This window comes from Globicephala melas, chromosome X, assembly GCF_963455315.2.
Source record: "Globicephala melas chromosome X, mGloMel1.2, whole genome shotgun sequence".
In the NCBI taxonomy this organism is placed as follows: Eukaryota; Metazoa; Chordata; class Mammalia; order Artiodactyla; family Delphinidae; genus Globicephala; species Globicephala melas.
This window is the reverse complement of record NC_083335.1, coordinates 84,445,796-84,471,329: the sequence shown is the minus strand read 5'-3', so window position 1 is coordinate 84,471,329 and position 25,534 is coordinate 84,445,796. Positions and strand designations below refer to the sequence as shown.

The following is a 25,534-nucleotide window of genomic DNA, read 5'->3' as shown; positions in this document are numbered from 1 at the left end:
CGAAAGCCCCTGCCTTAACTTGTACACTTTTACAATCTAGAAGATGAATGCTGCCTTAAATGAATGAGTATAGAAGCCTCTCTCCGTCCCGCTCCTTCCCCCTTCCTTCCTGACATACACACACACACACACACACTTGCGCGTGCAGTATAATCCTTTGCTCACTTGGAAGAGCGCACTGGGCTGCAGGAAAGAGAAAACAAACAAAACCAGACCTACAACTCCCAGCAGCCATTGCACGCTCAAGCTTGCGCGCGCCCATTCACACCAGAACGACAGGCATCCGGCTTGCGCCGAACTGGGTCTCGGAACTACACTTCCCGGCTCTCCTCGCGCAGCCCGTGACACTCCTTGGACCGCGAGCAGGGAGCGGGCTTTCCACAGCTGCGCCTCTCTTGCTCGGACCCGGCCCTGGACCCAACCTCGGACTCCAACACGGCTCTACCATGGAGGAGGCGGACCGAATCCTCATCCATTCCCTGCGACAGGCCGGCACGTAAGGACACAGCCCCCGCCCACCCCGGAATGCCCACATCCGGGACTCCAAAACTCTGGACCTTGACATCTAGGGCTGCAACTTCAGGACCCTAAGACCCTCCCTCCTCCTTACACACACACACACGCACGCACACACACACACGGGGCCTCCCAAACCCTTTGACCTCTACACTTGGTAAACCCCAAACTCCAGGACCTAGACACCTCGAGACCTTAAAACCTTGGAACCTCAAGACCCGGGATCCTGAAATCTGTGGATCTTGACATCAATACCCTGGGACTCTGACATCTGGAGATTCTAAGCCACCTTTATCCTGTGAACCAGGGAACTTAAAACTCTGGGATCCTGGCACTCAGGGACTCCAAAATCCCCTGGGATTGGATACTTGGGAACCTTCAAACCTGGTTTCCCAATACCTGAGCCTTTTAAAACCCCAGGACTCTATAAAATCTGGTGGCCTTAATGCTTGGTGACCCCGACGCACAAGGACTCCTGCATTCGAGGGTCCTAAAAACCCAAGATGACAACATCTAGGGAGCTTGATTTCTGGATTGCTTGAGACTGGGTGGTCCTGATACCCAGGGACTCTGACATTTGGAACTCCTGAAAACTCCAGCCTCCCAACATCTAGTCTCAAAATTCTAGCAGGTCAGTATCTAGGGGCCTCTGACATGCAGCAAACATGATATCTGGGGATGCAGAAACCCAGAGGCTATTCCACCTGGGCTCCTAGGCCTTCCCAGACCCCAGAAATTTGGGGCTTTTAGGCATAGGGAAATTTGAGATTTTTTGAACTCGGATCACTTCCATCCACCGTTCTACACCAAGATCTTAGGACCTGAGGACTCCCCCCATTCTCAGTTTTCCAAATGGAAGTCAGCCAGCAACACCCAGGACCTGTCTGAACTGTGGCCACCCTCCCTACCCCATCCCAGTACTAGGGCTTCCAGAAGGCAGCACGGCCCAGCCTCATCCCTGTTTCCTGACTGCTTCCCCCCACCCCCCATCGAGCCTGCCTCCTTCTTCTTCAGGGCAGTTCCTCCAGATGTGCAGACCCTGCGAGCCTTCACCACTGAGCTGGTTGTAGAAGCTGTGGTCCGTTGCCTGCGTGTGATCAACCCTGCTGTGGGCTCCGGCCTTAGCCCCCTGCTGCCTCTTGCTATGTCTGCCCGGTTCCGTCTGGCCATGAGCCTGGCTCAGGCCTGTATGGTGAGTGTCTTCCTCCCAATTACGCACAGCCTCTTCCTTCCTCCTTCACAAAGTCACCAAGCTCCTTTGAGACTCTTGACTTTCCTCTCTGCCACCTCCCGTTGTGGCTTAGCGTTCATTAGTGGTTAAGGCTGCCGGCTCTGTGGTCAAACTGCCTGAGTAGTTCAGACCCTGGCTACAGCACTTGTTAACTGTGTGACCTTGCTAACTGATGGCCCAGTGGGCATCAGTTTCCTTATCTGTGAAATCGAGATGATAAAAGTAGGGTTGTCCTGAGGATTAAATAAGTTTGTGCCTGAGTTGCCCCTGGCTCTCATATTTTGAGCTTAGCACCAAGAACTTTTCCCCCTATAGTATCCATTTACCAGTTCCTGAAAAGGCCCTGTTTTGAGTCACGTGCTCAGGCTGAAATTAACCACCACGTTCTCTGGTTGGGCCAGCTTGGATCACCTGGTCATCCCTATAGGGCACTGTGATTGGCTGCTCCTTCAAGATCACTTGGAGTTGGAGGAGGGAGGGTTACCCGAAGGAAGATATGCTGCTTAACTAAAACAGTGTCTGCACTAAAACTTTACTCTGCTCTGTTGCAGCTTACCTCTCGTAAGAATAATTTACATACTGTCTCTATTGTAAATAAAGTGCCTTCTGGTGAAGCACTCATGCCTCCCCAGTACAGACCTGTGTCCAGTTACTATATCCAAGGGCTCCAAGTAAATGTCATTTCTCCTGGCTCATTAGTTCTGGGATTTTAGGCTAGTCTCTTAACCTCTTTGGGCTTAAGTTTTCTCATGTGTAAAAAGGGTAAGAATTGTACCTACCACATAGGGTTGCTATGAGGATTAAAAATGAGTTCAGGGCTTCCCTGGTGGCGCAGTGGTTGAGAGTCCGCTTGCCGATGCAGGGGACACGGGCTCGTGCCCTGGTCCGGGAAGATCCCACATGCCGCGGAGTGGCTGGGCCCGTGAGCCATGGCCACTGAGCCTGCGCATCCGGAGCCTGTGCTCCGCAACGGGAGAGGCCACAACAGTGAGAGGCCCGCGTACCGCAAAAAAAAAAAAAAAAAAAAAGAGTTCATACGTGAAAAGCTGGATATAGTAAGCTTTGTGCAAGTGGTATCACTATTATTGGATAGGCTTGATCTGGCTGCTTGTGTTCCAGCAACTTGTGGCTACGTAATGAATGTCAACATGCCCAGCGTACTCAGTATATGGTGGCAGAGGGACAATAGAGTAACTACAGTGAAACCTTCCACTTAGCCCCAAGGGACTGGGTGGTCAGGTTTCTTGAATTTGTTCCTTGCTTGTGCAGTTTCTGTATCTTAGAAATAGGCCTCAGAGCTCTACCCTTCCCTTGGCTCTCTGGTTCACCTAGTTCTCAGGAGTTCTCAGGTTCTTTTGTCTGGGGCTCTCGGTGGCCCTCCAGGCAGGCAGTCTGTCCCCTGGCCTGGGGCTGTCTTCTCGAGGACGGCACTTTATAAAGGGGAACTTGTGTCCTGTTTGGCTAGGAGGGTGCACAGTGGGGCGTGTTGAGGAGGGGCCGGGGATCAGGCTTCCCCCAGTTTTCTCTTCCTCCCTTCTCTCAGTGCTGTTTCCCACTGGATTTGGTGGTGACCTACTTTTCCTCACACTAACTTTAGCGTGAGTATGGCTTTTTCCGTGATTGAGAGGTTCACGTGATTGTCTGGCCCCAGAGCCTCGGTTTGCCCTGAGCAGGTAGAAAAGGTCTCTCTTAACCCAGCTGGGTGCTGCTCATGTAGCCCACCTTGGCTCAGCACTGCCGCCTTCTGGTGCCTGCCTCTTCATGTGCCCTACTCCTGGCAGCACTTTTTGCGACTCAGCCACTTCCATACTTTGGTGTCTGTCATTTCACACACCCCACTCCTGGAATGAGTTTCTGTATCAGTCACAGCCCTTTGATTGCAGGTGTCGGAAAAATCCCAAAGTAAAGTAGCTTAAAAGACAGTGGTTTTCACACTGTTTTGACTGTGATCCTCTGAAATAAATATATCTTACGTTGTGACCAAGTACACATATGTGTGTATAATAATGATGTTTTTTGAGTGTGTGCTCTGTGCTGGGCATTGTGGTAACCTGGTGTTAACTCACTGAACTCTGGTGACAACTTTCTGAAGTAGGCACTGTTGGTATCCCTTTTCTCAGGTGAGAAAAGTGAAGCTCAGAGAGGTTAAGTGATTTGCCTGCGGTTACCCAGTTGGTAAGAAGCAAAGCTTGGATTTGCATCCACGAAGTATGCTTTCAGAATCCATGCAACTCTGGCCCAGAACCTTGATGGGCCCTTTTATCCCTTAAAGCATCCACATCGGAAAAGTACTGTCAGCCCCATTTTACAGCTAGAAACTGAGCTTCTTGGTGGTTGAATAACCGGTCCGAGGCCTTATAGCCAGTTAAGTAGCACAGGCTGGATTTCAGCCCCAATCTTTTTGACTCCAAAGCCCATAGCCTCTTTTAAAAACATTATTTACTATTTTGTGTGGGTCATTTTTATCAGTCAGGGTCCAGTCCAGAGACATAAACCCCAGCAGTAATTTGAATAGGGAAATTTCAATATAAAGAATTGTTAGCTGGGTAAAAGATGGTTAACTACTGAAAGAGTCAAAGAAATCTCCAAGGTGTGACAGAAGTAACACAATACCTTGAAAAGTCCCACTGGCACTCCAGACCGTTCACCTCGTTACCCTTACCCGTCTGCTGTAAGGGGATTACCTTGATTAGTTTCTTGTGTGTCTTTCCAGTTTTTAAAAAATGAAGATATAAGCAAATATAAATATATATTCTTATTTCCCCCCTTTCTTACACAAAAGAGAGCATATATCTAGTTTCTTACCTTATTTTTTCCCCTTGCCACATATCCTGGAAATCATTTCATATCAGGCAATCATTTTTTTTTTCCTTTTTGCAGCTGCAGAGTAGTTCATTGTATGTATGCACTGTAGTTTATTCAACCCCTCTCCTGTGCTTGGACATTTAGGGAGTTCCCAATATTTTGCAAATAATGCTGTAATGAATAATCTTGTGCATATATATTCTTGAATTGTTGGAGGCCTGTCTTCAGGGTCAACTCCTAGAAGTAGGATTGCTAGGTGGAAGGGTAAACGCATACGCCATTTTGTTAGATTTTCCCCAATCGCCTTCACTGGGATTGTTTAATTTCTGCCTTCCCAACAGCAGTGTATGAGAGGGTGCCTGTTTACCCACAGCCTCACCCACTGAGTGTATTGTCAGAGTTTTGCCCATTCAATAGGTGAGGAATAGTCTCTCTGTATAGTTTTCCTCCTAGCTTTGTACTTTGAAAAACTTTCAAATTTAAGGAAAAATGAAAACAGAAAAATAACACCATTCTCCTAGCTTTCTGTGTTGTTAACATTTTCCTCCACTCTTTTCTCTCTATCTGGGTACACACACACACACACACACACACACACACATTTTTTTCTGAACCTTTTGAAAGCAGCAGACATCATGACACTTCATACCTAAAACTTTCAGTGCATCTCTCCCAAGTAAAAGGGCATTTGCCAGTATAACCACAATATCATGATCCCACCCATGAACTGAATATTGATAGAGTAATAGTATCTAATATTTAGTGCATGGTCAAATTTCCTCAGTCGTTACAAAAATATCCTTTTTAGCTCTTTTTGTTTCCAACTACAGAGTCCAATCTAGGATCGTATATTTCATATCACTGTTACATTTCTAATCTTCTGTATCCAACAGTCCTACTTAGTTTTTGTTTCTTTGTTTCTTTTTGTAATGATACATGTTTTTGAAGAATGCAGGCTGGTTGTTTCCTGGAATGCCCCATAATCTGAATTGGTCTGATCGTTTGCTCATGACTAGATTCAGGTCTGGGGCAGGAACTCTGTGCAAGTGATAGTATCTCCCTGCCCGAGTGGACCTCAGGAGAACGTAACGTCAGGTTGTCCCGGATCAGTGATGCTCGTGTGGCGTCTCTCCGTGTGCTTTCAATTCAAGTCGCTCTTGTAAGCAAAGTTGGACATATTTGCATATGTTTAAGGGCCGTTTTTCATTCTCTTTCTGGGAATTGTCTGCTCCTATCTTTTGCCTCTGTTACTGTTGCACTGTTGGTCTTTCTGCTTGTGTAGTTTTAGGCACTCTTTATATACTAGTGAAAAAGATTCACTCTTTGCCTATGATATGAACTCCAAGCATTTTTTCCCAGCTTGTCATTATGCTTTTGACTTTGCTCACTGTAATTTTTCTTGAAAAATTTTTTCATGTATTCAGAAATACCCATCTTCTCTTTCATGGCCTCTGGATTTTGAGTCGTATTTAGAGAGGCCAGAGCTTTAATTTTATTTTTTTTAAAAATATTTATTTATTTTGGTTGCGCCGGTCTCAGTTGCGGCACGTAAGACCTTCGCTGAGGCATGCGGACTCTCAGTTGTGGCACGCATGCCACAACTAGTTCCCCATCCAGGGATCGAACCTGGGCCCCCTGCAATTGGGAGCGTGGAGTCACACCCACTGGACCACCAGGGAAGTCCCCGGAGCTTTAATTTTTAAAGCTCTGAAGGCCTTGGTGAGCCAAGGGGAAGTTCAGAGGGTGGTGGTTGGTGAGAGAGTGGGATCATTTGTGGTCTCAGCCCTGGGCTCCCAGAACAGGAGGATCCTGCCTGCCTGACTGATAGCGGCCACCCTTCCCCACCCCCAGGACCTGGGATATCCCTTGGAGCTTGGCTATCAGAACTTCCTCTACCCCAGTGAGCCTGACCTCCGGGACCTGCTTCTCTTCCTGGCTGAACGTCTGCCCACTGATGCCTCTGAGGACGCAGACCAGCCTGCTGGTATGGGGTGCCTGGGGCGTGGTGGGGGTGAGGGAGAGGGTGCTGTGGGGGCTGAGAGAGGTGGAAGTGGTGAAAAGGTTGACTGGTGGGTGTGGGGTATATGTCTTCAGGAGAACTAGGTGGGAGGACTGGGGCTGGGAGAGGGGATGCAGGGCAGGGGGAAGGGAACTGGGGCTTGGGCTGACCCAGGTGGGGAGTTGGTGCTGGAAGGGGCCTCTCTGCCTCACCTCCTGCCTTGCCCCCGCCTCGTCCACTCTACTCTAACCACACCAGGCCACTCCGGCCTCAGGGCCTTTGCATCTGCTGGCTTACTCACCCAGATAGCCTCATGGTTCACTCCCTTATCTCTTGGAGGTTCCTGTTCACATGTCACCTCAGGGAGGCCTTCCTTGGATTGCCTTGTTTAAAATTATATCTTCCTCTCAATGGTCCTTATCTTCCTTTCCTGATGACCACCTGACAGTCTTCTGTATTGTACTTACGGCCTTGGTCACGCTCTCCTCTACCTACCTCTGCCGGAGGGCAGGAGGATATTTATCAGTTTGTTCACTGAAGTAGCCCAAGGGTCTAGAATGGTGACTGGTACCATTCTAAGTAGGTGCTTAATAAGTGTTTGTTGAATGTCTGAGTGTGAGAATGATAGCTACATAGATATGTATCTCTGGGGGGGGCAGTCAGGCTGCTTTCCCAGGGTATGCATTTTTGGAGTTGTGGCACTGTCACCTGATTGACACTCCCTCCCCACTTCCCTAGGTGACTCAGCTATCCTCCTCCGGGCCATCGGGAGCCAAATTCGGGACCAGCTAGCCCTGCCCTGGGTCCCACCCCTCCTTCGCACTCCTAAGCTGCAGCACCTCCAGGTGGGACCCCTCAACTCATGTCAGTGTTGCTTGTTGCTGCCTTGCCTGCCTTGTCCCCATTTGGGTGCTCAGGTTTTTGGCCCCCTCTCCCTGGTGCCCCCCCGTCACGATTCATCCTAGAGGTCTGATTCTGCTCTCTCACCAGGGTTCGGCCCACCAGAAGCCTTTCCATGCCAGCAGGCTGTTCATGCCTGATTTGCTCTCCAGAGGAGGTGAGGATGAGGCTTTGGAGAGGGGCTGGGGGGAGGGGTAGAGGTGGGCCTAACTGCATGGTGAGGCAGGAGGGCTGGCTGACTCTGTTGCTGCCTCCAGAGCCCCGGGAGTTCCAGGCTAGTCCCCTGCTGCTACCAGCCCCCGCCCAGGTGCCGCAGCCTGCTGCGAGGGTGGCCTCGCTTCTTGAATGCCACGCCATCCAACTCTGCCAGCACACGGGCCGGGACCGCCCCAGGGATGAGGACTGGGTCCACCGGGCATCCCGCCTCCCCGTCCAGGTACTGCCCAGTGCTTGGTCCCTGCTGACGAGGTCCCTGCTCACTGTGGCTCCCATTTCGTTTCCCGTTAGTCCTCTGCCCCTCTCCTTTCCCCACTTTGTCCCTCTCTTCCATCGTCTCCTCCCTGTGTGCAACTACCTGGCTCCCTGCCTGAAAGAACATTGGAGTCAGAAAGATTGTGGCCCTCGCACAAGTCAGTATGGCCCCTCGGAGTGTCCGCTTCCTGCTGTGAGACAAGGGTGGTGATACTGCTCTCTTCTGAGGGCGATGTTCCACCGAAGGACGTGCACAGGCAGCCAGAGCTGTCAGGATCTGCTCCCTTCCTCCCTGTTTCTACTACCTTCTTCCTGCCCCTGATTCGCTCCCTCTTTCTCTGTCTCTGCCGTCATCACCGACGTGTGGCTTCCAGATCTCTGCACCGTCTCTTCTCATCACTGGCTTTCTCCTTCTGTGGTTTTGCTGCCCCTCTTTCTCTCTCCCCACTGCTGTCTCCTCGTTTCTGTGTCTCTGCCTCATCTACCTCTATATCCGCCTCCATCTCCCCTCTGTCCACCTCAGTATCTGTCCCCATCCTCTCCCCACTTTGTCTGCCTCTGGAACTGTCTCCTTCCGCCTCCTCCGCTGCCATTTTTTCTGTCTTTATCTTTTTCTCTCTTTTTTAAACTTACAGGCATTTCAGACACAGAAGTAGAGAGAATAGTCTCATAAACTCTATGTCCCTGCCATCCACCTTCAATTATAAGCCTTTTGTGGGAATTCCCTGGCGGTCCAGTGGTTAGGACTCAGCGCTTTCGCTGCTGAGGGTCCAGGTTCAATCCCTGGTCGGGGAACTAAGATCCCACAAGCCGCGAGGCACAACCAAAAAGAGAAAAAAAAAAAAAGATATAAGCATTTTGCCAATCTTTCCTCATCCCTTCTCTAACATTTTTTTCTGTAATATTTTAAAGCAAGTCCCAGACATCATATCATTTTAACTCTAAATACTTAAGCAGACATCTCTTAACTCATAAGGGCACTTTTTAACACAACCCCTGGGCCATTTTCACACCTAACAGAATTAACAGTGACCTCTTTTTCTTTTGTTTTTTTTTAAAGCTTTGTATATGCATTTTATCTTTTGAACCAGAACCTATTACATCTTTTTTTCCCCTAAATTTATTTATTTATTTACTTTTGGCTGCATTGGGTCTTCGTTGTTGCGTGTGGGCTTTCTCTAGTTGTGGTGAGCGGGGGCTACTCTTCATTGCAGTGCGCAGGCTTCTCATTGCGGTGGCTTCTCTTGTTGTGGAGCATGGGCTCTAGGCACGTGGGCTTCAGTAGTTGTGGCACGCAGGCTCAGTAGTTGTGGCTCGCGGGCTCTAGAGCACAGGCTCAGTAGTCGTGGTGCATGGGCTTAGTTGCTCTGCGGCATGTGGGATCTTCCTGGACCAGGGCTCAAACCCGTGTCCCCTCTATTGGTAACAGTGACCTCTTAATACCATCCAACACTGAGTTCGTAATCAGATTTCTCCAGTTGTCTCAAAACTGCCTCTGTTCTCATGTCTCTCGCTCTCTCTCTCAATTCCACTCTGCCTCTGCCCCCTTCTTTGCCCAGCACCTCTGACTCGGTTTCCGCTCTGTCCCCACATATCTTTTGAGTGTCGGTCTCTAATTTGGGGGCTGCAGGCTTACTTCTCTCCCTTCCCACAGCCTCCTCCAGTGCAGGGAGCCAGTGGGTAGAGAGAAGCAGGGCTGAAGAAGAGGAGGCCCCGTCCTCAGGGAGCTCCCAGGCCTGTGGACCAGGAGAGTGGGTCCAGGCCCCCTTGTGGGAGAGGCTGGATGGCTGGTGTGACTTGGGGGTAGCACCTTGTCAAGCAGCTCCCTGGTGGAGGCAGGGCCTTGGGTACCCCGCAGGCCTCCACACTCTTCCACTGTTTCTAGGAGGATACTCGGGCTCAGCGGCAGCGGCTGCAGAAGCACTTGGCCGAGCATCTGCGCCAGACCTGGGGCCGGCCAGGGCCCCCCCAACAAGCCCGAGACCTGGGAGAGCTGCTGCAGGCCTGGGGTGCTGGCGCCAGGACTGGTGCTCCCAAGGGCTCCCGCTTCACACATTCAGAGAAGTTCACCTTCCATCTGGTGGGTGGGCCTGAGTGGCCCTGGGGCATGCTGATGGGGCCAAGGCAGTATTGCTTGATGTACACACACCACATTTTATCCATACAGGGGCCCGTGTTCCCACCTGCCCTCTCCCCATGGTGGATGGGCACCCAGAACGGTCCCCTGGCTTCTTGGGGACTTCCGTGGAGAAAGGGTAGAGGGGTGGGAACTATGTAAGCGTGTAGGGCTGCTCTTTGTGCAGACCCCAGCTTTTCCTGGGCAGTTTCCTCTGGACATATCTTCTCTCCTTGGATGGTCATCCAGAGGGGCCCTCGTCCTTCTCATGGGCAGATGGGCAAGAGCTGTGTCAGGGTCAGGGAGGTTTCTTTATGAGCAAACACTCCAGTCTAAGGTCAGAGAGTGCATTGATCCTCACACACATTCTGACAGCCGTCAGTGGTACTGTACCCGGGTATGGTGCTGGGAAGGTGCTTTTGGTGGGTGTTGAGGATGGGCTGTGAGGGGCAGGGCTTTCCCCGACAGCCAGGATGCTCCTTTCTCGCTCCCCAGGAGCCCGAGGCCCAGGCAGCCCAGGTGTCAGATGTGCCGGCCACCTCCCGGCGGCCTGAACAGGTGAGCAGAGCAATGGTGGGGCGGGGGAGGTGTCTTGGGCCCTTGGCTGTCTACTGGGCCTGACACCCCCACCCCGACTGCCTGTGCCTCCCAGGACACATGGGCAGCTCAGGAGCAGGAGCTGGAGTCTCTTCGGGAGCAGCTGGAGGGAGTGAATCGCAACATTGAAGAGGTTGAAGCCAACATGAAGACCCTGGGAATCAGCCTCGTGCAGGTGGGTGTGGGAGAGGGGCTGTCCACCGGGGTCAGGTCACAAGTCCGGCCTAGACGGCTTAGAGGGACTTGAGGGGGTACTCTGTAGAGGTCTGCACTTGTCAGAAGGGTTCATGGGAGACACTGGGGACCTGTGGGCCTCTTGAGGGTTCAGGAGAATCAGTGGGAATGAGAGGGCGATGTAGGGTTGGGGGTGGGGGTGGTGTTGGACCTGCAGGGGTTAGCGGTGCCTTGGTGTCTGTGAGAATCGGGAGGGGTGTAAGTGTCTGTGGGCCTCTGTAGGGGCTTGTGGGGCTCATCAGGGGTCCTGGGGAGTCAGTGTGGAGGTGGAGGGGTCAGAGGGGCCTGTGGGTGCCTGTCACTGCTTATAGGTCTCTGTTACTATCAGGAGGGGTCCGAGGGGCCCATAGGGCCCCTAGAGGGATGTGTTGTCATCTGAGGGCCTTGGGCTAGGTCAGGGCTCTCCAGGCTTAGCGGGGGCTGGGAGGTTGTGGTGTGCATGGGGCTTCCCCACTGACTGGGAGTGGGGATCCTGGGTGCCAGGTGGAGACCGAGTGTCGGCAGAGCAAGCTCAGCACAGCGGAGCATGAGCAGGCCCTGCGCCTGAAGAGCCGGGCGGTGGAGCTGCTGCCCGACGGGGCTGCCAACCTTGCCAAGCTGCAGGTGGGGCTGGCGCTGAGGCTGGGCTGGGAGGGTCGGAGTTGGATGGGCCCAGCCAGTGTGACATGTAGCCCCCCTGCCACCACCCCTAGCTCGTGGTAGAGAGCAGTGCCCAGCGGGTCATCCACTTGGCAGGTCAGTGGGAAAAGCATCGTGTTCCGCTCCTTGCTGAGTACCGCCACCTCCGAAAGCTCCAGGACTGCAGAGAGGTAGGTGGTGGGGTCCGGGGCCATGGGTGGGGCGGGTTCGGTTCCTCCCTAGGGGGCTAGCCCTGCGCTCTGCCTCACTGCCCTCTATCCGTGGGGTCCTGGCAGCTGGAATCTTCTCGACGGCTGGCAGAGATCCAGGAGCTGCACCAGAGTGTTCGGGCAGCTGCTGAAGAGGCCCGCCGGAAGGAGGACGTCTATAAGCAGCTGGTAAGGCCCGTGTGGGGGCCCTGGGCCACTCAGAGCCGGGGAGGTGTGGGTGCTAAGGGAGCACCTGCTGTCTCTGCCTAGATGTCAGAGCTCGAGACCCTGCCCAGAGACGTGTCTCGGCTGGCCTATACCCAGCGCATCCTGGAGATTGTGGGCAACATCCGGAAGCAGAAGGAAGAGATCACTAAGGTACGCCATCGTGGCCAGGGAGGGTGGGTCATACGGGTAGATATGCCGAAGGGGCAGATGTGTGTTGCAGGGCTACACGGGGACCTCACACCCTCTGAAAGTCAGAGCTATCTGGCCATACCCAGACACAGAAGAGCCCCACACAGTCCACTCCAGCCACCCCTGACCCTGTCTGGATGGGACAGCATAAACGTGAATGCCCTCAGCTGGCCGGCTGCCCGCCCCAGACGGGCTCACGGCTACCCTGGTCTCTGCCAGATCTTGTCTGACACGAAGGAGCTTCAGAAGGAAATCAACTCCCTGTCTGGGAAGCTGGACCGGACGTTTGCGGTGACTGATGAGCTTGTGTTCAAGGTGTGGGGCAGGCCGGGCTGGGTGCGGGGGTGGGGTGGGCCTTGGGCCCTGTGTGAGCCTCGTAGGTACACTGATGCTCGGGCCTGGCTTTGCCCTGGGGAAGATGAAGTCAGGGAGTGGGAGAGGGTGGCCTTGTGGGGGCCTGGAGGTGGGGGTGGGGTAGGGGCGGGGTGAGGCGGGGACAGCCCACCGACACCTTCAGGGTCTCCTCTGTCTGGTCAGGATGCCAAAAAGGACGATGCTGTTCGGAAGGCCTACAAGTATCTAGCTGCCTTGCATGAGGTGAGGGGAGAAGCGTGCCTGGGGGCTGGCTGGGGTGGGGCCAAGTTGGGGTGCAAGCCTTCTGCTCCTGCTGTCCCCAGAACTGCAGCCAGCTCATCCAGACCATCGAGGACACGGGCACAATCATGCGGGAGGTTCGAGACCTTGAGGAGCAGGTGAGGCCTGGGGCTGGGAAGGCTAACCAAGGCAGCTCCTCGGTTTATGCCAAGAGAGGCTGTGGAACCAGACACAGCCCTGCCCCTTAGGCGCTGTGTGTGTGACCTGGAGCAGCCCAGTGGCCTGCTCTGGCCCCCTCCTTCCCCCTGAGGGTCCTCACACCTGCCTCCCAGGGCCGTTGGCAGAGGCTTCAGCTCGAGTATGTGGTGGGCAGTCCTGCCACATAGCAAAGGATGCTTTAGGTGGACGGATGACATGTGCAGAGGCCTGGCGGTGGGACAGAGCAGGCTGCTGTTGGAGGGGGTGGAAGGAGCATGGGAGGGGCCCTGGGTGGCTGTGATGGGGTGGGGCTGGTGAGCAGGAGCTGGGAAAGCGGCCCTGCACGCTGAAGGGCTGCGGTTCGCATTGCCTTAGATTGAGACGGAGATGGGCAAGAAGACCCTCAGCAACCTGGAGAAGATCCGTGAGGACTACCGAGCCCTTCGCCAGGAGAATGCTGGCCTCCTGGGCCGGGTCCGTGAGGCCTGAGCAGCCCCCAGCAGAGGTCTCCCCCAGGCCTCAGGCAGGGATTTGGGGTGCTGGGGGCACTGGCCAAGCACTGGCCTGGGCCATGCCCTCTGCTTGTGGTCCAGTTCCTCCTGCTGTAGTCTTGGCCCCAGACCCTTGCCCACCTGACCCCAACCCTTATCTGGGGCGACCATCCAGAGTGTGGAAGCTCAGCTGCAGTTTATTGCGGAGGGTGCTGGGGGTTGGGGCCTTGGATCTCAAATAAATGAGGGGCTCTGTCTGCAGTCTAAGCTGAGGCATGGATGGGGGCACAGGGCACAGGGCTCAGGATGGGGGAGGGGGCGGGTGGCAGGTGAGACACTGGGTACATTTGGTGAGTCGGTGTGCATGGCCCTGGGTGTCTGCGTGGGACTCAGGACGCCCACTGGGGTGCTTTGTGGGTGTGTGAGATATGCAGGTGAGTTCAGAAAGTCTGTGCGACTGAGCGTCTGTGTCGGGAGCTGTGTGATACCGTGTGTGACCAGCATGTGTCTGTGTGGCTTTCTGGGACCTGAGATCCTGAAGGTACCGAGGCTGCTTCTGTGCGGGTGTCTGGGCATGCCCCGTGTGACGCTGCACCTGTGGGCCTGGAAGCTGGCTACGGGTGTGTGCTTTGGGGCATGTGGGTTGACAGGACTGTGCTTGGGTGTGACTGTTTGTGTGACTGCGGATTTGAGGTGGTGTGAGTGTACTGAGGCAGGCTCTTCGTGTTTTAGGGTTTGTATTGAGTCCAAGGGACAGGATTGCGACTCTCTGTGTCCTTTCCAGCCCTAAGGTCATCTGTGAGAGCGACTGAGGCAGGCTGTGTGTGTGGTCGGTTGTGAAGGCTCAGTTTGGCTGGAGAGCCGGTCGCAGGGGGCTGGGGCGGGGGTGTGGGGTTGGGGCCAAGGTCCCTCTGAGCAGCCTTGGTGCAGAGCATGTGATCCAGGAGGGCAGTCAGCTGGGGAGCAGGGTCCCTGGCCAGCAAGATGGTGCACACCTTACTTCTTGGTCCCTGCAGGGACGTTCAGGGCCGGTCACCCCTGCCTCCAGCCACTTCTACTCCCCCGTTTTGGCCCCTGTCCTTCCTTCTTTCCTTGGCTTTGAGGTCAGGAGCCGGGTGTGGGGTTGGAACACCTGCTGGGCCTCTGGCTCCTCTTCTTGCGGAACTCAAACTCATCCACGGTCCACACGGCCCCCTTCTCACTCTCCACGCGCACGAAGCACTTATGCAGGCTCAGGTTGTGGCGGATGGCGTTCTGTGGAAGGAGGACCAGCCAGCCGGGCCGGGGACGTTGGGGAGGGGAGCAGGCAGGCAGTCATCCTCTGAGGCCAGCAGTCCCCACCAAAAATCGACCTCCTGCCCTTTCTCAACATGCCTACAAGCCCAGTCCCAGGCCCGCCCATTCCTGAACTTGACCCAGCACCGCAGTGGCATTTGAGGCCCTCCCAGCCACTGCCACCTCCGGAGGTGCTCACCTTCCAGGTGGCAGGGTGGTTTCTGAAGAAGGCGAACATGTGTGTGAACCAGTGATAGATCTCGTTGAGTGTCCGCTGCTTCTCGGGAGCCTCCAGGATGGCCTGGAGGTTAGGGGGTGTGGGGGTAAGGGGAGCCGCTCCCCCAAATTCGGACTGAGAGGGGCACTGGCCCACCTTGGGCCTTCTGACCTGGGTGGAACTGTGGGGACGGGGGAAGGAAGGGAGATGGTGTGGGGTGACGGGTCAGAGACAGGGTTAGAAGCGGGGTGAGGGTAGGGCTGGGATGGGGTTAGGTAGAGGATCAGGTTTGAGGTTGGAGTGGGGTCTGCTTCAGGGTTAGGGCTAGAGTTAAGTTAAATTTCTGGGGTAGAGTTGGAGTTGGAGTTCTCTGTGAGAGTGAGGTTTCAGGGTTTGGGAAGGGTAAGGGCCAGAGAGTGGGGTCCAGTTAAGGATTTGGAAGGGGTAAAGGACCAGGCAGAGTTAAAGGTCAGGGAAGTGGCTGGTTAAAGGTCAGGCTGGGGATGAACTGGGGTGAGTCAAGGGGCGAGGGGTGGGATGACGCGTGACATTAGGTCAGGAGTCAGAGGTGGGCCTAGTTACGTAGTTATTTTATGTGTCAGGGATGTGGTTAGTTTCAGGGTCAAGAATGAGGTTGACTGTGTGTGGTCGTTAAGGGTCAGGGCTGGGATTAGGCGTGGAGTGAGGCTAAGGGTCCGGGAATTTGATCTGCTTGGATTTAGGAATGGAATTGCGTCAAGGGTCAGTGACCATGGCTGCGGTGAGGCTCCGGGTTGGGATGGGGCTAGGTAGGTGAGTGGGGGGCATTGTGTAGGGTTAGGTGTGGGCCTAGGATAAAGGTCCGGGTGGGCTCTGGTGAAGCCTCTGGGAAGGCACTAGGGGGATGAGGATGAAGGGGTTGGGACGGGTCAGGTGTTACAGGAAGGGGTTAGGGATAGGGTCTAGGGGGGAATGTGTCGGCAGACTGGGGTACGTCTGGGCTGGTGAAGGAGTTTGGGGGCTAGTTTGGGGGCTATTTATAGGCCCAGGAGGCAGTTAGGTTTGGAGTTGATGTGGCTATCAGGAAGGGGGTGTGTTGAAGGCCAGCTTTTAGCTTGCACTGGCTTGGATGGCAGTCTAGTTGTGGGTTTGGGGGCAGGTCTGGGGTGAAGATGGGGGATCACATCTGAGGCGTGGGTTTGTTCAGGCAGGAGCCCGCCTGGGGGTGCTCAGAGAGAGGCAGATCCTCCACCCCGCCCTCTCTTCCTTCTCCTCAGCCCGGCACTCTGCTTACCCAGCGGATGAGGGTGGCATAGGTGAAAGGGGGCCGCATGTTGTGAAACTTGAAGTAGTCCATGTTGTGGAAGAACTCTGGCAGAGGTACGGTGGGATCAGGCCCCGTCAGGGAACTCCTCGCTCCCTCTCCCACCCTCTGCTCTCGACCGACCGGCTGTCGAGTCTGCATGCCTGAAATCCCACCGTGAATACCGCTTTCCAGGATCCCAGTCACTGTTTGCTAAGCACTTGACATAAATGATATCATTTCCCCTTTGCACCGCTTCCACCAAAATGGGGCTTATTCTCCCCAAGGCTTAAAAGAAATGAAGTAACTTCCCCATGAAATGCATGTAACTGGTTAAATGGCGGAGTCAGGATGGCACTCGAAGGCCCTAATCGCTATTAAGCCCACAGCCCAGACTTTGCGGGCAGTAGGGGATTGGTGAGCTTGGGCGAGTCACCCTGCTTTTCCTTGGTGGGGAGAGGGAGAGTCCCTGGGAATTACTAAGCTAGCTCTCTTCCTTCTGATGACCAAATGGAGTAGCTGAAGCACAGAGTGAGTGAGCCCTAATCCTCAGGGGAGACAGGGCTAGGACTAGACATCTGAGACCACAATGGGGGCTTGGAGGCCATGGAAATCCAGAGAGGAAGCTTTTACGAGCAGTTGCCAGTTTCCAAAGGCTGGGTGGCAGTGGTGGGGAAGAGCAGTCCCCCGCCCAGTACCAGGCAGGGAGATGAGGGGCTCAGAGGGCACCACGTAGGGCACGTACCATCCTTACCTGGGATCGTGCTGTTTGCATGGCTGCCCCAGAGGTGCCTCCGCACAGCAAACAGGCCTTCAGGGGCCTCTTGGGGACCCGGCCAGGCTGGGACAGTGGTGCCCGGGGTGCCAGTGGCTACGATACAGCAGGAGCCCTTGTCGGATGATGCCTGGGGGAAGAGGGAGAGGCTGGTGACCCAGAGGCTTAAACTTGCCACTTTAGTTTTAAATAAGTGTTTTTAAAAGTAAGGGCACCCTCTTCTCAATTCCACTCTGATGTAGAATCCCACAAAGCAGCACGAGCCATATTTATTAAAGTGCGGCTATGGACACTAGTGTGTGTAGCACACCAGTGCCAGGGCCACGAGCTAGGGTTGAATTGGGCTCCTCTGCTACCCAACTGCGACCTTGGGAAAGTCACCTAAGCCTCCCTGGCCTCAATTTTCCTTATCTGTGAATTGGGGATGATAGTAATACCTACCTCACCATGCATCATGGGGATTAAATAAGTTAACATCACCAAAGTGCTCACAAACAGTGCCTGACACCCAGGGCCAGCTTCTATGTGATCTCTGAAGGTCTTGGGGCCCTGCACTTTGTTTAATGCTCTGCGGTCGTCATTTTGAAATCTGAGCCCCGTGATTTCATTTTGCACTGGGCCCTGTGAGTTATATAGCTGGTCTTGCCAGCGGCACACAGTCTGCATTCAGTGTTTGGCGATTTGCTGTTGCTTTGCAAACTCAAGATCATGATTTGGGATCTTAAGGTCAGAGGGTTTGTAGGTAGAAAGGGACAGATTCCTAGGTCTGGGCATGTTTGGAGCTGGGGACAGGGGCCCAGAGATCCCAGGGCCTGGGTGCAAGGATAGGTCCCCCGCCCCCTGCAGGGCCTCTCTCTCCCCTGCTCCCCAGCAGTCTGTGCAACCTGTAGGCCTGGGGTGGCTCACCGTGGATGGAGCCTTGGTTGGGGCCATCTTCCCAGCCAGGTGGGCTTGCATAGCACCCAGCTTCTCCTTCTCCAGCACCAGCTGTGAGGACAGGCACAGAGTGAGGCCTCAACCTGATCTTTCTCCACCACGTCTTTGTGTAGGCTGTGGTCTTCCCTGGGAGTGCCCTGCCCCCTTCCTTCCTTCATGCCAGCCCCCATCCTGGGTGAGCTTGTATCCTGGCACAGGGTGGACGTACGGTTCACCCACCGCCCCCCTGCCCCCGCCCCCCCCATGTCACCTGTTGCTCCAGAGACTGCACCACCTCCCTCTGGAGGAGACACTGTGCCCTGCCCTTCTCATCCAGGAGATGGTCTGCCTGGCAGTGCCTGGGTAGCGGAAAGAGTCCATGCGGGTGACCATGGCGAGCCTGGCTTCTCGGCTCAACATTCCTAGTGGGGAGGGCTCAGACCCTCTGGGAGGAAGGTCTCTCCTCAGAGCCTCAGCCTCCCTCCCCTCTTTCTACCTCAGTCTTCCTTTCACACCTGTCATTCCTTCAACATATGCTACTTGGCATCTACTGTATGTCCAGGGTGCTGGAGATGATGATGGAAGGGTAGTGAGCTGAGAGTGGGAAAGGCATTCCCGGTGGAGAGTACAGCTTGTGCGAAGGCCTGGTTGTGAAGAGGACGGGATGCACTGAATTGCCACTGATAGTTGGGTATGGTTGGAAAAGGGGTGTGTGTGTGTGTGTGTGTGTGTGTGTGTGTGAGAGAGAGAGAGAGAGAGTGAGAAAGAGAGAGAGATGGGGCTGAGAGGAGGCAGCAATAGCCATTGTGAGGATCTGGGACTTTGGGGGTCAATAAAATCAATAAAAGGCTGGTGTGTTGGCATGAGGGGGGGTAGCAGGGCAAAGCAGTTAGGAGTGTGGATTCCGGAGGCTGGCTGTTACTCAGGAACTGGGTGATCTTGATCAAGACACTTAACCTCTTTGGCCTCAGTTTCTTTGTCTGTAAAATGGAGGTAAATCATAGCACACACCTCTGTTATGATGCCCCCATTATACAGATGAGGAAACCGAGGCTCCAAGAAACTAAGTAACTTGCCCAAGGTCACAGAGCCAGTGAGTGATGGAGCCAGGATCTGAACCCGCAGTCTCAGCTTTTGCCTCTTTCATGTTACCCCTTATCGGGATGAGGCCTGAGCTGAGACCTGCACCCCAGACCTCCTCCCACAAACTGGGGCCCCCCTGGACCGGAACAGGCCTGACCCACTCACTTGAGGAAGTCCTCTGGCTCCTCGAAGACCTTCTCACATCCGGGCCACTTGCAGACACCATTTGCTAGCAGTGAGTAGGAGCCCTGGGGCATGGTTGAAAGGGTGCTGGGGGGACAAAGTGTGTCAGAGGAGGGGATGGCAGGGCAAGGGTCCTTCCCAGCCCTGCACACTGACCTGTCCTTCCTGGGCACACCGGGGCTTGGGAAGGTGCAGAGCAGTGCTGGCTCCCTGGACACCCATTCCAGGCTGGCCACGTTGATCCCTGCAGGTGGGGACAGGGCACCTCTGGGGGCTGGGGGCCAGGCTCTGGAGCTCGGCCCACAAAGCCTCTCATTTTGAGCTTCCCACCCTCCTGAGCTTTGCAGGCCCAGACTCCCAGGGGGCTCTGTGGTCCCTAATCTCCAAGGCTACTGGTGGAGCAGCTCAAAGACTGCGCTGACATTTCGACTAACTTTGCAAAGATCTGTGGTTCCGTGATTTTGACACTCTGTGTCTTTAAGGTTCTGAGCCTGACATTTTTAGAGGTTGGAGTTTCCAAGATGATAAGACCTGACACCTCTGGCCTCCTGAGGGCCGCAAGTCAGCAGCCCACACCACTTATGTTCAAGGATTGGGGGCTCTGGGCTTCTGTGGAGCTGTGGGGTACAGTGTTACCAGGTGGCAGGCCGGGCCGGGCCTTGAGGGAGAAGACCCCCGTAGCAGCAGTGGGTGGCGGGAGGCTGATCATAGCTGGGCTGTCCAGTGGGCGCACCTGCAGCACAGGGGTCCGGGCATGGGCATCCACCGTTGAGAGCTAGGGGCACATGGGGTCCATTTCAGCCAGGTCCTCTCCCCAGTTCTCCCGCCTGCTCCCTCCTCCCTGCCTGTTCTGGGTTGGTACCTGGTGCACAAAGTGTGGCCTGTCCTGGAGGAGTGCCTGCAAGTGGGGCGAGGGACCCAGCCGTGCTCCAGAGGGTGCCACCATGACGAGGGGCACTGTGGGCAGCTGGGGGAAGGCAGGCGGGTGAGATGCCATCCTCATGTTCACTGTTCTACATGTCTAACCCGTATACTCCTCACCAACGACCCCACGTACTAGGCAGAATGACCAACCCCATTTTACATATGTGGAAACTGAGGCTCACGGAGATTGGGTGACTTTTTCAAGATCAAACAGCTAATAAGTGGCAGAGCTGGCCTCCATCCTGTCACCTCACCTCCCTGGGCCCCAAGCCCTCTGTCACAGGGGGATGGAGACACACATGGCTATGCCTGTGGGACCATGATAGGGTCTCCTATCCTGAGACAGGGATTGGGAGGTTGCGGAGAGCCTCGAATCTCTGAGACCTGCTAAGTGGGGACTTTCTTGGCCCCGTGACATCTGCATAAGTCACAGACGTGCCTGGGACCCAGAAAACCACTTCCTGTGCCCCAGCTGGGCCCCCCGCCCAGTGCCACAGTAAAGGTCGGCACCTATAGGCCCAGGTACCCCACCCTGCCTGCCCCATCCTGGGCCCTAGGCCTCACCTGCAGCTGCGATGGTGGCATGGGGTTCAAGGAGGAAGAGGAGGCGTGAGCCCCACCTCGGAGGTCCCGGCCCTGGAAGGTTGTCCCTGGGCCCTTGGCTCCCAGCTGGTCTGAGGCCTTGGGTGCAGCCCTCCAGCTGGGCAAGGCTCCTGGGGATGGGCTGAGTACCAAGGAAGGGGCCAAGGGCTTGGCTGGCCTGGGGTTGGGCATTGGGTCCTTGTCCGAGGGCAGGCTGCGGGGACACAAGGGGAAGGAGTTACAAACGTGCTGGGGTGTGTGTGAAATGCTCAACCATCTGAACCATGTGGACACCCCCTCTGGTCAGAGCAGGCATTGGCTGGGGTGTGTCCCAAAGGGGCCCCAGCTCTGGTCACGTGTGTGCGCGTGTGCACACACATACTCGGTGTCAGGAGCACGGGTGTGCCTGTGTCTCCAAGCACACGCCACGTGCAGACATACACGGAGCCAGCACACAGCGTGCCTGTACACGCTGGCACAGGCCTGTTGGGGAGGTGTCCTCCCTGAGGGTGGTGGGGAATTTGGGGTGGTTTGTGGGGCCTCAGCCAGGATAGGTCTCAGCACTTGAGTGGTGCTCTTCAAGCCTCAGCCCTCCTGTCCTCCCTGAACCCGGTATAGGCCACACGACCTTTGCTGATCCCACGAGGGCTGCTTTCTGATTTTCTCCTGGGAGCATTATGTTACCCCAGTGACGGGTATATCTGGGAGTGCAAGGTGGGCATGGACTCCAGAGATCCCTCTGGCTGCTGTGAGGGGGGCAGACTCTAGGAAGGTGAGAGCAGAAGTAGGGGGACTAGTGAGGAGGCTACTATAATAGTCCAGGCAAGCAACAGTCCAGACCAGGATGATGACAGTGGAGATGGTGAGAAGTGGGTGGGTTCGGAGTTAATGTTTCGAAGGTGGAGTCAGGAGAATTTGCTGGCAGCTTGGATGCGGAGGGTGAGAGAGGGAGGGTCAAGGTGACTTCTGGGTATTAGCTGAGCAGCTGGAAGGACAGAGCTGACATGACCTGAGATGGGGGAGATGGGGGAGCAGGGTTGGGGGTGGTGATCCAGGTGTGGAGGGACATGACGACTCTGGTGTTAGACATGCAAGTGGCAAGGCCGTGTGGAAGCTGAGTACAGGAGTCTGGAGCTCTCCATCTGAGATCATCTCTGGGCTCCCGCCCCGCATGGAGCTGGCAGGGCAGGTGCCAGAGAGGAGGAGAGACAGGCTCTCTTGAGCCGGGGCCTGTGCGAGCTCCTCGACTCGGCTCCCACCGGAGTTCATCCCAATCTCTGCTCTTCAGGCCTGCCTCCAAGCCTTTGTTCATGCTATTCGACCTGCCTGGAATGCCCGCTCTTCCTCTCTTCCCCTATCCAAGCCCTATCCAGAAAATCCTCCAGAATGGCTCCAGAACCTTACACTCCCCGATGGGCAGGGCCTTGGTTTCTCGGAATGCTAGAGTACCAATCCGAGAGGAAGCCAGAGCTGGAAGGGACTGCCAAGCCCAACTTCCATTTTACTGAAGGGGACAACCAGGTACAGTGTCCCACAGCCCCATGGTGACTTGAGATCTCTACTTCTTTCTCCGGAAAGTGTGTGTGTGTATGTGTGTGTCTCCCCACCCCGCCCCATAGCACTGGGTTGGGCACACAGCTGCCGAGAGCAGCCCTGGGGAGCAGAAGAAGGGCTCTGAGGGGGCAGTTGCTCCTTTCTTTCTTTGCTTGCAGCTCATGGGGGTCGCCAGAGTTATGGTGCTGACGGAGGTGGGGGTGTGAATCCAGGTATTTAAACCCTTACTCTCTCGGGGCCTTAGAACATTACTGCGTGAGAATCAGGAGCCTGGGTCTACGGAGGCTCAGAACAAGGGCCTGAATGAGTGCATGAAGGCGGAGATCAGGGTGTTGCTTGTATAAGCCAAGGAATGTCAGAGCGCCAGCAAACCATCCAAAGCTAGGAGAGAGAACAGATTTCTCCCTCGTAGCCCTACAAGGAACCAACACTGCTGACACCTTGATCTTGGACTTCTGGCCTCCAGAACTGTGAGACAAAACATTTCTGTTATTTAAGCCACCTAGTTTGTGGTACTTTGTCACAGAAGACCTGAGCGAACCAATACTGATTTTGGTGAATGAGTGGATGTTTTCCACCGCTCTGGCCTGGCCTACACGGCTAGCCTGTGGTCACTTCTCAAGCTGCCTGGACCCTTGGCCAGAGCCTATAAGAAATCGCCTCCTCAGACACATCTGCAACAACCTGACTCAGGGCAGCATAGATACATTCTCAGAAGGGGGCCGTGGATATGGTCTGTCTCGTGGTGGGGTACCTGGAGGGCCAGATTGGGCAGCCGGCTTCCTGCACTGTCTGTTGGGGCATCCTTTTCTGACTATTTCTTAGAAGCCACATGGAGGATGTTTCTGGGACATAGTTCGTGTTTTCGTATCGGGGTCTGCATCTGGGCCTTGTTGTCACAGCCCCCGACTTCCCCAGATATTTCCGCCATTGACGTCATGGCGGCCGGATGCGCTGGGCTTCATCGGCACCAAGGAGGAAGAGAAGGGGGCAGGTACCCTACCCCACGGGTTTCGTTCCGAGAATTGGCCGTCCCGTCCTGCAGCCGGCCAGGCCCAGGTGGGGTGATGTGGGTGCTGGCGGATGTGGTGAGTGACGTCCGTCTGGCCACCATGACAAGCCCTGGGCCCTGTAGACCCGGCCCTTTTTGGGCCATGGAGAGGCCCAAGGTTTGATGCTTGGGGAGCGCCATGCAGACCCCACAGAGACTGGGACCCTCAGGGTCTTCAAATGGTACTATTCTAGAACCTCAGAATCGTAGAACATCATTTCTTAGATTCAAATGATCCCAGAATCTCAAACCCACAGACTCTGTGGGGTCCACGGGTCCAACTTCTCAGTAGGTGAAGGCCTATGTCCCTGGTGTCCAAAATCACTGGAACTTCCCGAAGTTCCTAGTGCCTCCCGCCTGCCAGGCCTGGAATTGCAGCAAGCCTCCCTCCTAAGTTCTGTGAAGGCAGGAGGGTCAGAATCGTCCCCTCTGCTTCCCCCAGCCTGGGGCCAGGCTCTGAAACTAACTAGCTGTAACTCTCCTTGGGCTCATATGTAAAACAGGACAATAATTGTACCCATCTTCCAAAGTTAACGCACATGAAATGCTTAACAAAATGTTGGTGATCAGTAGATGGACCCCTGCAGGGCCTCCATCTCCCTGTCCATTCTGGGACAGCGCTCCCAGACTCACAGCCATTCTGCCAGAGATGGGGAGGGAAGGAAGGGGACATTGAGGCTGGCAGACCTTCAGCTAGGACCTCATGGTGGGAGCAGTCAGAGCCCTGGCCTTTGCCGGTAGAGTCTACCACCAGGCTCTCTGGAGGAGCCGTGGGATAGAGGATCCCAGGGATCTGTGCCAACTCTGGGGACACGGCTGAGCTCTGTCCACAGCCAGACCCACAGATATACCGACTGACTTATGTCCCTCTAGTATCACCACCCTCTGGCCATGAGGCCTCCTGACCCATGGGGCCCTGGGACCCCACCCAGCCTAGCTCTTGTGAGGCTAGCCCCACACTGTGACCATGAGGGTCCAACTTGTGAGAGGGTAGAAGGGGGAACGGCAGCAGCTGGGAGACAGCCCAGGGTCCCCCTGCCCCTGTCATGGGTGCTGAGGGGTAAACTGAGGCCCATTGTGGGGGAGAGACACAGAGCCAGGGCCCCACTGAGAGTCCTGAGATCTGAGCTTGGGTCTCAACTCTACCACTGCATCTCTGTGAGGCCTTCAGAGAGGCCCTCCCGCCCATCTCCCAGCCTCAATTTGCCCCTCTGTACTCTGGGAAGGGGAGAGGTGTGGAGCGGATGAGGGCCAGGGGCCTTGTGCTCTGTGTCTGAGTGAGCCGTTAGGTGTCTGTAGGGCTTTGATTCGATAACTGCCGTTCTACCCAGGGGACTGGCTGAGAGACAGAAACAGAGATAGACAAACAGACATAGGCAAACAGAGAGACACAGAGAAGAAGAGCTACAGAGAGAGATGGGAGAGACATGAGGTGGGACAGAGATAGACACACACAGAGAGAAACAAAGAGAACAAGAGAGATAGTGAGAGACACCGAGAGAAGGAGAGACAGTGAGGAGGGGGAAGGAACCCATAGGAGCAGAAAGTCAAAGAGAGAACAAGAGAGACAGAAACAACACAGGGAGATGGGGAGAGACAAAGAGAGAGAGAGAGAGAGAGAGAGAGAGGGAGAGAGAGAGAGAGATGCTCCAAATAAGAACAGTTGTTGGTCTCTGGCTGGAGGAGCTGATCCTTCGTTATTCCAAAATAATGAGGAATAACAAAGGGCAAGATGCCAGGGCCTTCGGCCGGGTGCTATATTGTATTGCAGAGCAACAATCAGCAAAGCGCTGTGGCCCTGGCACCAGAACAGACACCGAGGAACAGAACAGAATGGAAAAGCTCAAATACAGACCAATGTCTAGAGGGAATGGAGTCTGTGATGAACACGGCATTTCAAACCAGGGGACGCTGGAGAATAGATTGTTTAACAAATGGTTCTGGGATAATTAAGGGGAAAATAAAGCTAATGACTAACCAGTCCATTTTTCCACCAACCCCTTCCTGCCCAGTTTGAAATGTCACCCTCATCATGTACCCTAAAATAAATTCCAGATCCATTAAAGAGATAAATAATAATCTTATATGGATCTTGGGTTTATTGTATGCCAGGCCCTAGGCTAAGCATCTAACAACGTTGAGAGATTTAATCCTTACAACCAACCTTTGAGGTCAGTACTATTATAACCATCACAGTACCTATGAGGAAATGGAGGTATCGAGAAGTTAAATGCCTGGCTAAAAATCACACGAATTGCTTGAGCTGAGGCTGGGTTTGTCCCAGACAGTCTGGCTCC

General features: G+C 54.8%; 2 protein-coding genes across 6 annotated transcripts in view; one reads left to right on the top strand and one right to left on the bottom strand.

Moving 5' to 3' along the window:
* The first annotated feature begins 323 nt into the window (after positions 1 to 323).
* Positions 324 to 13,663, top strand: CCDC22 (coiled-coil domain containing 22). Of its 2 annotated transcripts, none has more exons than XM_030846773.3 (17): positions 324 to 496; positions 1,531 to 1,708; positions 6,404 to 6,536; positions 7,290 to 7,396; positions 7,542 to 7,608; positions 7,709 to 7,887; positions 9,808 to 10,002; positions 10,534 to 10,596; positions 10,691 to 10,810; positions 11,353 to 11,472; positions 11,562 to 11,678; positions 11,784 to 11,885; positions 11,967 to 12,074; positions 12,333 to 12,428; positions 12,651 to 12,710; positions 12,791 to 12,865; positions 13,281 to 13,663. In XM_030846773.3, exons 1-17 carry the CDS (start codon positions 447 to 449, stop codon positions 13,392 to 13,394), a joined length of 1,884 nt encoding a protein of 627 aa, XP_030702633.1. In that variant the 5' UTR covers positions 324 to 446; the 3' UTR covers positions 13,395 to 13,663. The 2 variants fall into 2 exon arrangements, with proteins under 2 accessions (XP_030702633.1, XP_030702634.1); XM_030846774.2 differs by lacking the exon at positions 324 to 496 and adding an exon at positions 543 to 1,147.
* Positions 13,588 to 25,534, bottom strand: part of FOXP3 (forkhead box P3) — a 19,141-nt gene continuing 7,194 nt past the window's right edge. Inside the window, exons 3-13 of one of the 4 annotated variants that reach the window (XM_030846778.2) lie at positions 20,615 to 20,846; positions 19,989 to 20,093; positions 19,763 to 19,901; positions 19,283 to 19,370; positions 19,109 to 19,213; positions 18,132 to 18,219; positions 17,852 to 17,932; positions 16,925 to 17,075; positions 16,162 to 16,238; positions 14,871 to 14,972; positions 13,588 to 14,650 (exon numbers count right to left, since the gene is read on the bottom strand). In XM_030846778.2, coding sequence (XP_030702638.1) covers positions 14,501 to 14,650; positions 14,871 to 14,972; positions 16,162 to 16,238; positions 16,925 to 17,075; positions 17,852 to 17,932; positions 18,132 to 18,219; positions 19,109 to 19,213; positions 19,283 to 19,370; positions 19,763 to 19,901; positions 19,989 to 20,093; positions 20,615 to 20,824 — 1,296 coding nt within the window. In that variant the 5' untranslated portion in view covers positions 20,825 to 20,846 and the 3' untranslated portion in view covers positions 13,588 to 14,500. Of the gene's footprint in view, positions 14,973 to 16,161; positions 16,239 to 16,924; positions 17,076 to 17,851; positions 17,933 to 18,131; positions 18,220 to 19,108; positions 19,371 to 19,762; positions 19,902 to 19,988; positions 20,094 to 20,614; positions 20,847 to 25,534 lie in introns of all 4 variants that reach the window. The other 3 variants (XM_030846777.2, XM_060293057.1, XM_060293056.1) reach the window with 3 other exon arrangements.

Bases quoted from the DNA above. Each gene is read 5' to 3' on its own strand.
- CCDC22 (XM_030846773.3), top strand. From the start codon at position 447: ATGGAGGAGGCGGACCGAATCCTCATCCATTCCCTGCGACAGGCCGGC. The intron at 7,888-9,807 runs GTACTGCCCAGT...CACTGTTTCTAG, and splicing joins CATCCCGCCTCCCCGTCCAG to GAGGATACTCGGGCTCAGCG. The intron at 11,679-11,783 runs GTAGGTGGTGGG...GGGTCCTGGCAG, and splicing joins AGCTCCAGGACTGCAGAGAG to CTGGAATCTTCTCGACGGCT.